The 13,196-nt window shown below is 37.6% G+C and overlaps 1 protein-coding gene across 6 annotated transcripts in view; it reads left to right on the top strand.

Annotated features, from left to right (window-relative positions):
* The window catches only part of Map2 (microtubule associated protein 2), a 281,331-nt gene that overhangs the window by 233,003 nt on the left and 35,132 nt on the right, over positions 1-13,196 (top strand). For 3 of the 6 annotated variants that reach the window (XM_027397118.2, XM_035441006.1, XM_035441005.1), the window contains 2 exons: positions 2,150-2,263; positions 4,268-4,345. In XM_027397118.2, coding sequence (XP_027252919.1) covers positions 2,150-2,263; positions 4,268-4,345 — 192 coding nt within the window. Of the gene's footprint in view, positions 1-2,149; positions 2,264-4,267; positions 4,346-12,940; positions 13,187-13,196 lie in introns of all 6 variants that reach the window. The other 3 variants (XM_035441007.1, XM_035441008.1, XM_035441009.1) reach the window with 2 other exon arrangements.

The following is a 13,196-nucleotide window of genomic DNA, read 5'->3' on the forward strand; positions in this document are numbered from 1 at the left end:
TAGTGAGATACTGAAGTGGTAAGAACCATCTGAATGTCTTCCTTTCCTTTAAGATTCTTGGTGCACTGTCTATTACATGTTCTGTAATTACCTAGCTGAGATCCCACATCATCCCATGCACCAAGTGCTAGCACTTGTTCCATTTTGTGAGTGAAACTTAGAAGCACAATAAGTTTGTATAAATTTGTTAGGGTAAAATAACCAGAGTGTAGAAATTCTTCAGTACAAACTCATATTCCTCTGAAATAAAGACCTTAATAGTTCCTCAGTAACTAACCCTAAAGGATAGTTGCCCCCTAAATAGATAAAAAATGTTATGGACGGATCGGTGGATGAGTGGATAGGTGGACAGGTAGATGGATAGATAGATGGATGGAAGGTGTGTGTGTGTGTGTGTGTGTGTGTGTGTGTGTGTGTGTGTGTGTGTGTGTGTGTGTCTGTAGGATGAATGAAAAATATCATGCATGCTTAAATATACAAAATAATTAGCATATATAAGACAAGAGCTATAGTCTTTATAATTTTTATTAGTTTGATTTTATGACTGTCATACTTGGTCATTTGTGTTTCTTTGGTACATTTATTCTTAATTATCCATGAACTTACCCAAACCCTGAGTGAATTTGCTTCTATCCCATGAGGCAGGCAGTAGGGATGCAGAATCCACCCAGGAGAGCTCTGATTACATTTCTGCTGGGGAAAAAAGCCATCTCTTACTCCTCAGGGAAAGCTACTATTGATTTCCTGTTGATAAATTCCTTTGGCTCTTTCAAGGACGTGTGTAAATTCACTGGGCCAAATGAAACCCCCAGAGCTCCTGTTCATGGTCATGTATCTCCAACTACACTGAAATTTTGAATAGAAGGCATATTATTTTCTATTTAAAAAGATTTACTAATATTGTTATTCCAAATGACTAGAAGACATTAGTTAAACCAATATGAAATTGACTTTCTCATATGTTATCAGGTTATTCTTAAAATAGAATTTTTTAAGTCAAAAATTGGTGCTGAGAGTTGAACCCAAGGTCTTATGCCTGTGAGGTAAATATTGTATCACTGAACTACATCCCCAGCTCCTGATAAATTCCTTAAAATTAGAAAAGTTTACCAAGCCTGTTAAAATTATTTTTGACAGTTATGCTTAAACATGTACAAAAATCATCACCTTATTCATAAGTCATGTTCCACTGGAAACCAAAAGCACATTTCTAAATTAGTTTTTTCTCAAACAAAATTAAAAACATGCAAATTTCATATGATTTCTCTTCCAAAATAAATGGAAACTAAATTACTGCTCACCAGTGAACCCTGATCATGTGGATACAGTGAGTTTTGTGTAGGGTGAATGTGACTATGGACCAGAGGCATGCTTGCCATTCTCTCCTCACTTTTCTCTACACTCTTTTAAAATCCTCTCTTTATAAAATGCCCACAATGTTATTTTGCCTATTTTGTATGAATCCACTCCATATGTATCAAGTTCTATTATGTTATAAACAAAGTAATTCTAGGTTCATAACAACAAAGTGTATGATGGGTGCATTATAAAAGTTGGCAAGGATTAGTATGCAGTATGGGTTATTTCTAATTTGTGTAAAAGACACACAAAAAACAACCATTTATGTTCATTTTCTACCTTTTCACAAAAAAAGACAAAAAAAGAAAAAAAATCTAATTGTATTAAATATTTGGTCTAGAAAAAAGGCTTGGAAAGGAAGGAGTCAAGATTTGTTTGCTTGTCAAAAGAAATCACCCAGGACTGTGTGTGTTTATCAAGTAGATAGTCACATGTCTCTCAGCAGACTTCTCTGTTGGATATGCTTAATGCCTCTGGAGGATACTAAATGTTGCATCAGTGCTAATAAGAAGATTTAAGAATGATCTAGAAGTCAAGGTTCATTCTGTCCCAATGTCTACTGTGCCTGTACTACCTCTCTTTACTTCCAATTTTCCACAAAATAGGGGAATACTAAAAGAAGCATTCTCAACTGATAAGTTTTAAATATTAGACTTGCATTGAACAATTAATATATCTGAGAATTCCCAAATCCTAAAATTATTCCTCTTAAATATTGTTGACCAGTTATTGAAGCCCCTTGGTTGGACTTCCAGTCATTATATGTTCTTTTGTTACTGTTTATTTGCAGAGGAGGTGTCTGCAAGGATAGTTCAAGTAGTCACGGCTGAAGCTGTCGCAGTCCTGAAAGGTGAACAAGAGAAGGAAGCCCAACACAAAGACCAGCCTGCAGCTCTGCCTTTAGGTAAATAAGAAAGAGAGCCTACGTCAGGGCAAGCGCTTGCTGCCACTTGTCACAGTGTAAAGTCTATACGTTCAACAGATATATCTATCTCCTTTGTACATACTTCATATATGGAATTCACACATCTACTAGAAGCAGGAGGACCTGTTTTGACTCCCTCAGTGGGTTCACTGGGGTGTTTTGATAGGGTTTAGGGAAACAATCTTGTTGTTAGACATGGTGACCCCCTTTTCCTGTTTATTAAGTCAGGGTGTTATGAGTCCATGCACATGAAGAAAGTGAACTGAAACTTCAGTTAGCAGTGTCTTATCTCTCCTTATGGGTTGAACTACACAGAACCAGTAGCTAGAGCTTTGTTAGACTCTATCAGTCACTTGAATCACATAGGAAAGACTGATCTTGTGATTTGACAATTGATCACATAGCTCATCTAAGGACACTTAGATTGCCTTGCCCTTTTCCATGGTCATGAATGTCCTTCAGTGTCCACAAGGTATGTAATACATAGTCACTGAGGAGGGCACTCAGCCAAGGGCTTGCTGCCCTACACAGAGAGATAGATTGATCCAGCACTTAAATATTGATACATAAGTTGACACATAAATACAAAGATACATAAATGATAGGTGGGTAATAGATACAAAGATAAACTACAGATACGTAGATGATTGATAGATGCAGAGATAAATGATGCATGTGCGGACAAGTGGATAGACTGATACATAGATATACGAATTATAGCCAGATAAATAGAGAATGGATAGATCACAGATAGTTAGATAAGTAGATAGACATATCTATAAATGGAAGGAGACTTTCTAGGATTCAGTGTATTTATTTCATACATACATATGATACATACATATGCCTAATCTTCCAAAAGGCATGGCTTCTAAATCCTAAAAACATTTTCATATTTTATAGTTCAGTGGATCCTTAATATTTGTTTTCCTGATTAAGAGTCCTTGAAATATATACTAAAAATAAAAAATAAGAATATTTTCCTTTCCCAGATTAAGAGTTTAGAATGTAGTCAATGTGAGCCATTCTGAGTGTTTTGATTATCAAGGATGAACTTTGTCATGAACAGAAATGGAAAATATACCTGATTTAAAACATTAACCTTTAATCTGTCATTCACTCCCATTCTTTGTTTCTTTGAAATAAAATTCAGGTTTTAAAATTTTTGAAATCTTAAGAATATAAGGCACAAATCCCAAAGAGGCTGGGAACTACACACCTGTTATCACAAAGCCACCTCTAAGGTACTATGTATTATGAAACTTCTGTTCACATAATCTGTGAAATAGAGTCAGCCACTGGCAGTAATTGAGAAACCATTTCCTCTGAAGTTCCCTCCCTGCATAGGAAGATCGTAAGGAAGGTAAGTGCCCAGAAGGACATCAGAGACAGTTCAGACCCTGTCCCAACATAGGAATTCACTGAGACACCAAAGCCAGAAGGTTGCCCAGCTCTCAGTATGTGGGCAGAAATGCTCTGGTGCTTACCATAGGCTCTGCCACTTTTCCTTTTCCTTTTCCTTTCTGAATGTGAAAGATAAAGGAGCTTTAACCTTAAAGTGGAGGTGAAGTGGCATTTAAAATGTTTATCAAATGATCAAATGAATGATCAAATTCTGTTTCTAGACCTACCAGAACATTCAAATTTTTGTTACTTTTAGTTAGACAATTCTAATCCCAACCGAAATGCTTGCCTGTGTGTGTTTGAATATAGTATTTCAGTGCTAAATGTAATACATTATTAACTTTACAAATTCAGTTTGGATTTTTTTTATTTACAAGTACAACAGAATTTTTTCATTTGTTTCTAACTCATTTTTATGGAGAAAATTATTTTTAAAAATAGGGAATGTTTATCTTCTAAGTTGTCAACAGGTAAATCAGGTAAAAGGTGAGAATTCATAGGAGTCTGTTTGCAAATTGGAGGAGCACTGGACTGAGAGACTTAATTGTTCTGTCTCCTTTCTCCATTTTTGACCTGTAGCAGCTGAAGAAACAGTTCATCTGCCACCTTCCCCACCACCGTCACCAGCCTCAGAACAAACAGTGGCCGTGGAGGAAGGTAAGCTCTTGACCTTCTGGGTTGGGCCTACCCAAAACGGTAAACAATAAACTCCAGTCCACAGCCAGGGACACCAGTGCTATGTAATGTAGATCAGTGGGGCTGGGGTTAGTTCAGATGTCAAGAAGAAAACATACTAATTCCCTAAGCCCTTGAATGAAAATAGAATCAGTGATCTACATAAAATCAGTTTAAGAATATGGTCAATATTACATAAATAGGAAAATCGACTATACAAAAAAAAAAACCCCTGTGTGTGTTTGAATATAGTATTTCAAGTTGCTAGAATAACTATAAGCACTTAACTTAATGTGGAGATGTTGAACAGAAATGATACAGTCCTCTTATGACAGAAAAGAAATAACCAACATAATTCCCATGACAGTAGGAGGCAGTACTTTCTTATGGAAGTGCCAGAAATTATGTATTTTACTCATGGTTATATAGCCAAGACCTTCCCCAGGGCCTGCCCCATAGCAGAATCTCAGCAAATATTAATGAGTAAGCCAGGAAGCTAATGAACAACGAATGAACAGATACTGAGAGCAGTGAACTAGAAGACCATGGCTGCTTCCCCGCTGGGACCTTCTACCATCCGTGAATACATTTATGCACTTGCTCCATACACCACATCAGCATTTCAGTTCTCATTGACAAAACAGAGGGCTGCTTTGAAGATCATGCATTTGGAATGTGAGATGAGAGGCACTAGATTACACCTCTGCAGTGAGACTCAGTCCCGAGACTCAGAATCTACATAAAAGCTGACTAAGAGGAACAACAGTAGTGGGGTTTCGGTTTTCATGCATGAAGGCCATTTTAATTTTTTTTCCTTCATTTACTTTTCTTTTTGTTGTCACAAATGTCAGAGATCATTTGCTGTGTAATAGATAAATGACATTACCGTTAAGTATTTATCGTGTTATAATTCATAATCTGATTCGTTTCAATATTTCCTAAATATAGAAAGCTAAATTACTCACCTGCATACTATTAGCTCTGAGACAATTTTTTAGTTCCAAATTTATAAGCCACACCTTTTCTTTGTAGCAAGCCTTTTCTTAATTAAACCACCCCCTCCTAATCTGATACCTGAAATAACACAAAACAAGCAAATCATTCTATGAGAAAAAAAATTAGCAACTCTAATTAGTGTGTAACAGAATTGTCTATTAGTTAATCTCCTTAAATGTTTATACCATTCATACATCTGAAAGATTCTCTTTGGCCATATGCTTTTTCAGTCATCTGGCCCATATTTCCTGAGCACCTATCATGTCCCAGAAATTTCAAATTCTGAGCAAATGCTTGAGAACAAAACAGACATAATCCCTGCTTTCAAAGGGCAAACTGCATAGTGAACAAGAATGCAATAAATACACTTACAAATAATTCAAGTGGATTACCTCCAGAAAGGGTAAGGTCAGCAGCCTCTGCTAGAACAGCAATGGGATCCTTCTTTTATTGTATTGCTATTTCCAAAACAAGAGGAAATATTGATAGATCACAGATAGAAATGTGGGGCAGAGGAAGCAGGATGCACAAACGCACACAGATAGACGAAAAGATGCTGTGTTCTAGGACAAGGAACCATGGCTGACAGGTGCGAGAAAGGGGGAAAAGAAGGAAATAGAGAGTGTGGTAACTGGCCCAGGCCCAGGGCCTAGATTTCATTCATTTCCTACTAGATGCATAGGAAGTTCTGCGTGTCAGTTGTACTTCTCTGAAATCGATGGAAGTGCTTCTGAGCTCCCACTTAAAACCATTAGAGTGCCCAAGAATCCTCTTAACCCAGAAAAGACTATGATGTTGACAGAGCTGACCCACTCCAAAAGTCTGCTCAAAGTTCATTCATTGACTCCTCTTACTCCAGGGGAATTGTAGCAGAAAAGACAGTAGGTTTTTCCCATCTATCTGGGGACTGACCTGGTCTCTTCCTTACAGAAAACACAATGCAAACAGTGAAAATATGAATAAATAAGACATGTATTCACTTTCACATCAGAATGTAAACAATTGCCTTCCCCACCTCGGTCTAGTATATTCAGATACTACCTCACTTCTCATTGCAAATAATTCATAGTTATTTTCAAACCTTGCTTTGTGTTTTCCATTTATTTTTTTCCAAAGAGACATTAAGGTACATAAAGATCTAATGATAGACCACCATCTTTTAAGTTATAGGAAAAGATACATGTGTACATTTTATAAATCCTACATTATTAATTTAAATGGCACATGATAATCTCAACTTTAATGTGTGAAAGATGTGATCAAGGCAAAGTTCTATTGATCCTTTATCTCAAACCCCAATAAAATCAATTTTCAACCAATAACAATATTTTTTTAAAAAAAAGTTAAAATTAAAAAAAAAAAAGCCAATGACAAGCTACAAGAAAACACCCAGGCTGGTGTACTACTAACAGCAGGTCTGCTGGGAGAGGGAACAGGTAGACTTCATTGCTTTGTCTAAGAGATTCTTTTTGCCTCCAGGACACAAACTCTCCCAACAGCTTTGGGGACACAGGGACACAGACACAGTATGACCTTTTTATACAAATGGGAGAGGTGCTTGGATTCAAGTTGAGTAAATGGGTGTTTCTAATAACTTCCTTCTTAACAGACACTTAAAAAAAAAAGTTCTTTCCAAAAGGGAAAGCTTCCACTGAAAATAATTTGACATTCATAACTTTAAAACCATCCATTTATTGCAATTAATGGAATATTAGTATATCCCAGAATGTGCCCCTATTTGGGGAAATATCTAGAATAGGTTTTATTGAAAAAAAAAAAGTAGCTCACCTAAGAGGAAAACCACTGTACTGTTACAAAGGGTTATGTTAGTTATAATGTTTCCTCACCACCTTTCCTCTCTGCTTGGTCTAGCCATAACAGTTGCCATTTTGACTGAGCTGTTAGAATATAGAAGTCTGTGCAAGTACAATAGAATAATCTGAACCAGAGGTCTTTCTGCCTTGTTAGGTTAATCCAGAATTCTAGAGTGCTTTTTTCCAGTGTCATTGCGATGTCAACATAGTTAGTGTTTATCTGAAAATAGTTCCTCTCTATGTCATTTGCGGTTGGCAGAAACCACAGGGACACTGAGCAATCTTTGGTCAAAAGCTTTCGAAGTGAAGAAAGATGATGGAGAAAACTTTGAAGTGGACTCAGCTGTGTGTCATCAGTCAACAATAATCAATCCTTGATATTCCTTGAGAACTAGATTTGTGAAAACATGACAGCAAATTTGTCCCCAAAAGGTCTGACAAACCAAGGCTGAGTTTCAAATAACAACTCTTCCTTTTGCTCAATATAAGACTTTTAAATGTGTTAATAAAAAGTTTAAATGAAAGCAAACTATTGCTGTCAAAACCAGCTGAATTCCATTTCTAAAGTCTGTAGTTATGCAAAGAGCTATGTAAAAAGGCCAAGATTCACAAGGTTATCATATCCTTTTATATGTCACTTGTTAAATGAAGTTGATTGTTTTATGACAAAAACAGTTCCAAAGCACGTTTACTTATAGTAAAGGGTGAATACATTCAGTTGTTACCCTAAGCCATGAAAGTAGCTTATAAAACAAATTTACATTTTCCCTAAGTTTCTCAACTCAAATTCAAATGTCCAATTAAGGTAAAGAAGAAAACTTGAAACTGAGCATATGGAAGACACCATACAAACATATAAGCATTGCACCTGTGGACATTTGTGTGTGTACACATGTGCGCGAGAGTATACACAATTAAATAGGATATTTTGTACAGTTACACATTATGCTTGACAGTTTTACAAATAACTTATCATTTATTTCATCCAGCAACCTACAAGAGATTTACATGTTTTGTCAGGGATACCATTGTTTACATCTGAATAAATGACTCGGCTAGAATTTATATCTAAATCTGAGTCTTCCCTAAAGCTGTGTCCTCAGGGTTGTTACTATAGGTCTGTGGACATCAATTGCCTTCAGACAGGAGTTCAGTTACAAGTTACTATTCTTATGTGGATTTCTACAATCTTCTCCCAAATACATACTCCATTCCTTGTTTATTTATTCGTTTATTCGTTTATTCATTTATTTGTTTATTTTTAAATACTTACCCAATCCTAATGGGTGAAAACCAAAAGCATCTATCATGTACATTTCATCTCTGCAACTAATGAGACTCAATAGTCTTCTGTCTTCCCCCTAGAGATTCCTGCACTGTTCAGACTTAGTAAACCCCCCCCGGCATACAACTTTCTGGCATATCTCTGGCGTTTGCATCATAGATGGTCTTTGCTCACAAGTTCTGAGCAGAAACTTGAAATTCTTAGAGCACACATTCCCAGGAGATGTCTTGACTTGGTCAGCTATCCCTTTTGAGTGAAGAGACAAAGACTAGGGAGAAATGGCCTTTTCACTTGGGCCATTGAAGGTTCCACAAATCATTCTGCCATTCTAGGATTAGAACAAAAGTTTTCATATTAGAAAAATGTCACGTCTTGTGAGATATTATAGATCTCTGAGCTGTTTTTATGTCTTAGCCCATAGAACAATAATGACAACAGGAGGCCAAATGCTCCAGAAGGCTGAAATATCACCAAGTATCTAGCACCTCCTCACCACAGCTCTCAGCTCTCAATGTCCCCTTTTTATTGTAATCTTCTCTGCTTCCAAGAAAGCAAATGTTGAAAAGCAGAGAAATATGTATCTCATTTTTACATACTTGACAATGCATGAAATCGGTTGAGCAAGTCAGACATTTTATAAGTAATTTTGCATGCATGACAGGTCTGAGAGTCACTGGGGAACATGTGACTGATGAGGACAAACCCCAAGTCTAGTCTCTGCTGCAGAACAGACCCTGAAGTTATCAGCTCAGCTACCATCAATAACTAACATGCTAATGACTAATATGCTAAGGGCTAAAAGCATTCTCTAGGTAGTGTTATTCTTAATATACTCGTGCTTTCAAATTCCTTTCCAGTTGCCAGTACTTGGTTAATGAAAAACAGTTACAGTCCTTTCATGACAGTGCATTTGCAAAATAAGGCCAAAAGACTGGTTGTGTAAAGTCTGAAAACTGAAAGGTTAACACTGCACAGAGAGATATTATAGGTGTTGTTTCTGTTGTTGAGGGTGACAAGCTTTAACTTGAGTCTAGACATAAGTAATAGTGATGAGTGAATGCCTGGGTAACATGGACATAATTCTGAGAGACAATAACTGAATAAAAAGCCAAAAGGGGGCATACCCTAACGGTTCCTAGAGCTCATTGACTCATAGGGAGAGTCCAGATGTCCCTAAGGAGAGTAATCTACAATGTGAACATAAGGAACTATATTACTTTCTGGCTGAAATCACTAACTAAAACCAAAATGTTAAGTATTTGTTCATGACTAAATAATCAAAGTTTCAAACAGCAGCCTTTTTTCCCAGTAACTGAGCAGACATGGTACCCTGACAACGTTTCTCATTCTTAATTTCTAATCATATTAATGTAGGACTTAAGAATTCGCCTTCAGGAAGGAATTTCTTTGAAAGAATGCATTCATTTTGTGATGATTTGTTTCTGTTCCAACATTTCCTTGGTTATTCTGGATTGCTGTAGAAGAATGCACAGATAATTTCTATTTTGCAGCAGGGTGTCGATGTCTCTTAATCTCCTAGATCAATGGCAAAATTTCTTAAACGGTAGTTTAAATTAAGTACCCAGAAAAGCATGCCCCGTTCGTTCACTGCCTCCATCCTCCATCGGCTCCATTTGTCTAGGCCCCTGCCATCCTGCTGTGCTGCTTCTGTGACCCTTCATGTTCTCCTGTAGGTGTCTGTCTCGTCTGTGTGATCTCACGCCTGTCTTGTCCAGTTCTCCCTGCAGTTTCTTCCTGTGTGTCTGTTTGTAGATGAAGGGGCTGAGGATCAAATGGGTCCTCTACACAGGTTCCCCAGCCATGAACCTGCCGGCAGCGGGGAGAGGCGTAGGCTTCTAGCCCCCTCCATCTCCGTGTCTGTGCCTGATGAGGAGCCTTACAATTCGGATGAGGAGTACTATGAGCATCCCTTGTTCAGCTCAGAATGGACTAGTGTGCTCCCCAGTGTCACAGCACAGAACGCAGAGGCCCAATTAGGCCAGGAGAAAGGTGAACAGGAGCATGGCGCCCTTTGGCTCCTCCTCCCAGCCTGCAGCTCTGGCCACAAACATCACGTTCAGTGTGCTTTTGTGTGGGCGGTGGGTGGGCATAAGCTTGTTTTGTCCACATGCAAGTGAAGTCCCTAGATAAGGAATTTTCCACTGAAACGCCTCCAAATTTATATGAAAGAAATTTGTTGCATGAAACAAACATTTCCTTTTATACATTATTTTTACATTATTGTTCTTATGAGGTGGGGAGGGAGAAGAAATAGGAACAAGAAATAATGCAATTAAAGTATGACTCTTTTTTGTTCCTTGGGAATAAATGATTCAGTAAGAACATATTATCTACCCAAACTGAAGAAGATGACCCTAATATTTATTTTCCTCCTTAGACATGGACTATTATTAGGGCCAGCCTTAAATGGAAGTCACCTTTTTACAACTATATTCATATGCTTGTTCTTTAAAAAGAAAGAATAAAGAACTCACTTAAAGCAGAATAAATGTTATGGGATGGATTTATGATTGCACAACAATTAATGAGAAACTGTGGGGGGTTCTCAGGTGGCTGTTCTCAGCTCTCCTCAGTAGAGCTGGGCTAACAGGAAAGCTGTGCCTCAGAGCCTTTGCAGGTAAAGCTGAGCTACCTATGTGTAATTTACTAAGATAAAATATTTTGCTCAGACAAAAATTTTCAGGTAAGAACAATGACTTGATGCATGCAGAAGAGCTCTCATTTTCATGGGAGACATTTTGTAGTGGTAAGGATACAAGGACAGACAATTCCAAGGCAGCAAGGAATCAGCTCACAGATTGCCAGCCACAGTCATGACAGTTATATTCTCCCAAAGTCATTTTGAAAACCAAAGAGCTCCCACAGCTCTGACACCCAAAGAAATATTCCCAGCATTAAATGGAACTAGGTACTTTTAACAGTGCAAACTTAAAGTTATTCAACTATATGGGAGATTTTTATTAAGACATAGATACAGGGACATAAGCATACCTAAATCAAAATTTAAAAATTAAAGACCAAAATATTATATGGGTCTGAAAACTTGTAAATTAACTTGGTTAGGCTTCATCTAATAAGCTGGCCTTGGGGAAGCTAGATATGTTTAAAGTTTTTAACTAGAATCAAAATGTATACATAATAAAAAATCCTGAATAATATGGAAGAATTGAAATTTTTAAGATATCCCTTACAAAATTAAGTTTCCCACACAAAAATGTCTGTGTGGTAAATGTGGAAAGATAGATGAGGGAGTTCTGCCACCCTCCAGGGTGTTAATATTTCTTAAAAAAGAAAATCCCTTCCCTTCCATCTGTAGTCTTTCCCACACGGCCTTTTGCACAATGTCCAATTGTTTTGTGGAAATATCATAAGAATCTTCCCACTGAAGCCTTCTAAAACAGCTAATATAGTTCCCTTTAACTTATTAAAGGGTAAAATGGATACATTTATTTTTGTGGACATTTGAAGTCTAAATGAGAAGCAAATGAACAAAACAATTGGTGGCTTTCAGAAGCTTGACCTTTGCACTTAAAGGCTAACATTGTTTCTATTTGTACCTTTGGGAGGGATTTTTAGGTAGTCTGAATGCCACTCAGTCATCTTTCCTTGTGGACTTTATTTTGAATTGCATAGGAAGATTATATTGCTAATATGGACACTTTTTCTTCGTGTCAAAAAGAACTATGGATGAACTATTACTGACTAAGTAGTCAATTGGATTCAAGGGAAAAGCACTTTCATAAATGAAGTTTTAAAGTTAAAAAGTATTTTACTTTGCATCTTTCTTTTCCTTGAGTATCACATAATTCAATGGAGGCAATATAAATTAACCTAGCGTTACAGCACGACCTTAGAAACACAGTATTTAGAGTGCTCTGGTGGACTTCTTGATAAAGCCATTAAGCAAGTGGAGTAGGTAATGCTTTCAGGCTAAGCCTGCTTTATTCCTAAAATTGTCTGTCAAAGACTGCACATTTTAAATAAAGCAATCAGGAATTCTTGTGTAGGGACTTCCTGCATTGGAGAAAACACATGTCTAACCAATTGGAAGGCTTTTTTTCAGCACACCAGTGCATCCATCCTCTCACCGTCTGCCGGTCCAGCACCATCTCTAATTTCTAACAAGCCTTCCCCACGTGCTCATCTTACTGCCATTCCCACTAAGGGTGAGCAATCCATAAAACTCTTTCAGCTCTCAATTTTTAAAACAAACATCCCAGTCTTTTAATTAGAGTTTTCAAAGCCATTTCTATCTGCATATTGTACATCATCATTTTCCAGTGAGTACATAATGTGTCTGTCATTCAGTTATTAATTCGCTCATCCAGATGGAAAAGGAAAATATTCCTGATGTCCCAGAGAGGTCATTCAAATGGAGCTGAAAGTGTTCCATGAATAATATTTCTGTCCTTTCGTGTATTGTTCTGTGGTTGTGATGTCAACATCTTTTTCATCCCCAAGAAGAAGAAATGCTAGAGGGTGCGATGGCTGAGGAAAAGACACCTGCTGCCCTACCTGGGAAAGAGCATGGGGCTGCTAAGACTTCAGAGCACCCCCAGGGCCTCAGTGAGGGCCAAGTGGAATCTAGCACAGAGGCGCAGATAGTTCCAGAAGACAGTGCCCTGGCAGGGGCTCCGCATGAGAAAAGAGTAAAAGAGGTCACGGAGGTGGCTCCGGATGTAAAAATCCCTTCCTCTGCCAAGGAAGGTGTGTGTCT

Source organism: Cricetulus griseus, chromosome 2 (genome assembly GCF_003668045.3).
Source record: "Cricetulus griseus strain 17A/GY chromosome 2, alternate assembly CriGri-PICRH-1.0, whole genome shotgun sequence".
Lineage (NCBI taxonomy): Eukaryota > Metazoa > Chordata > Mammalia > Rodentia > Cricetidae > Cricetulus > Cricetulus griseus.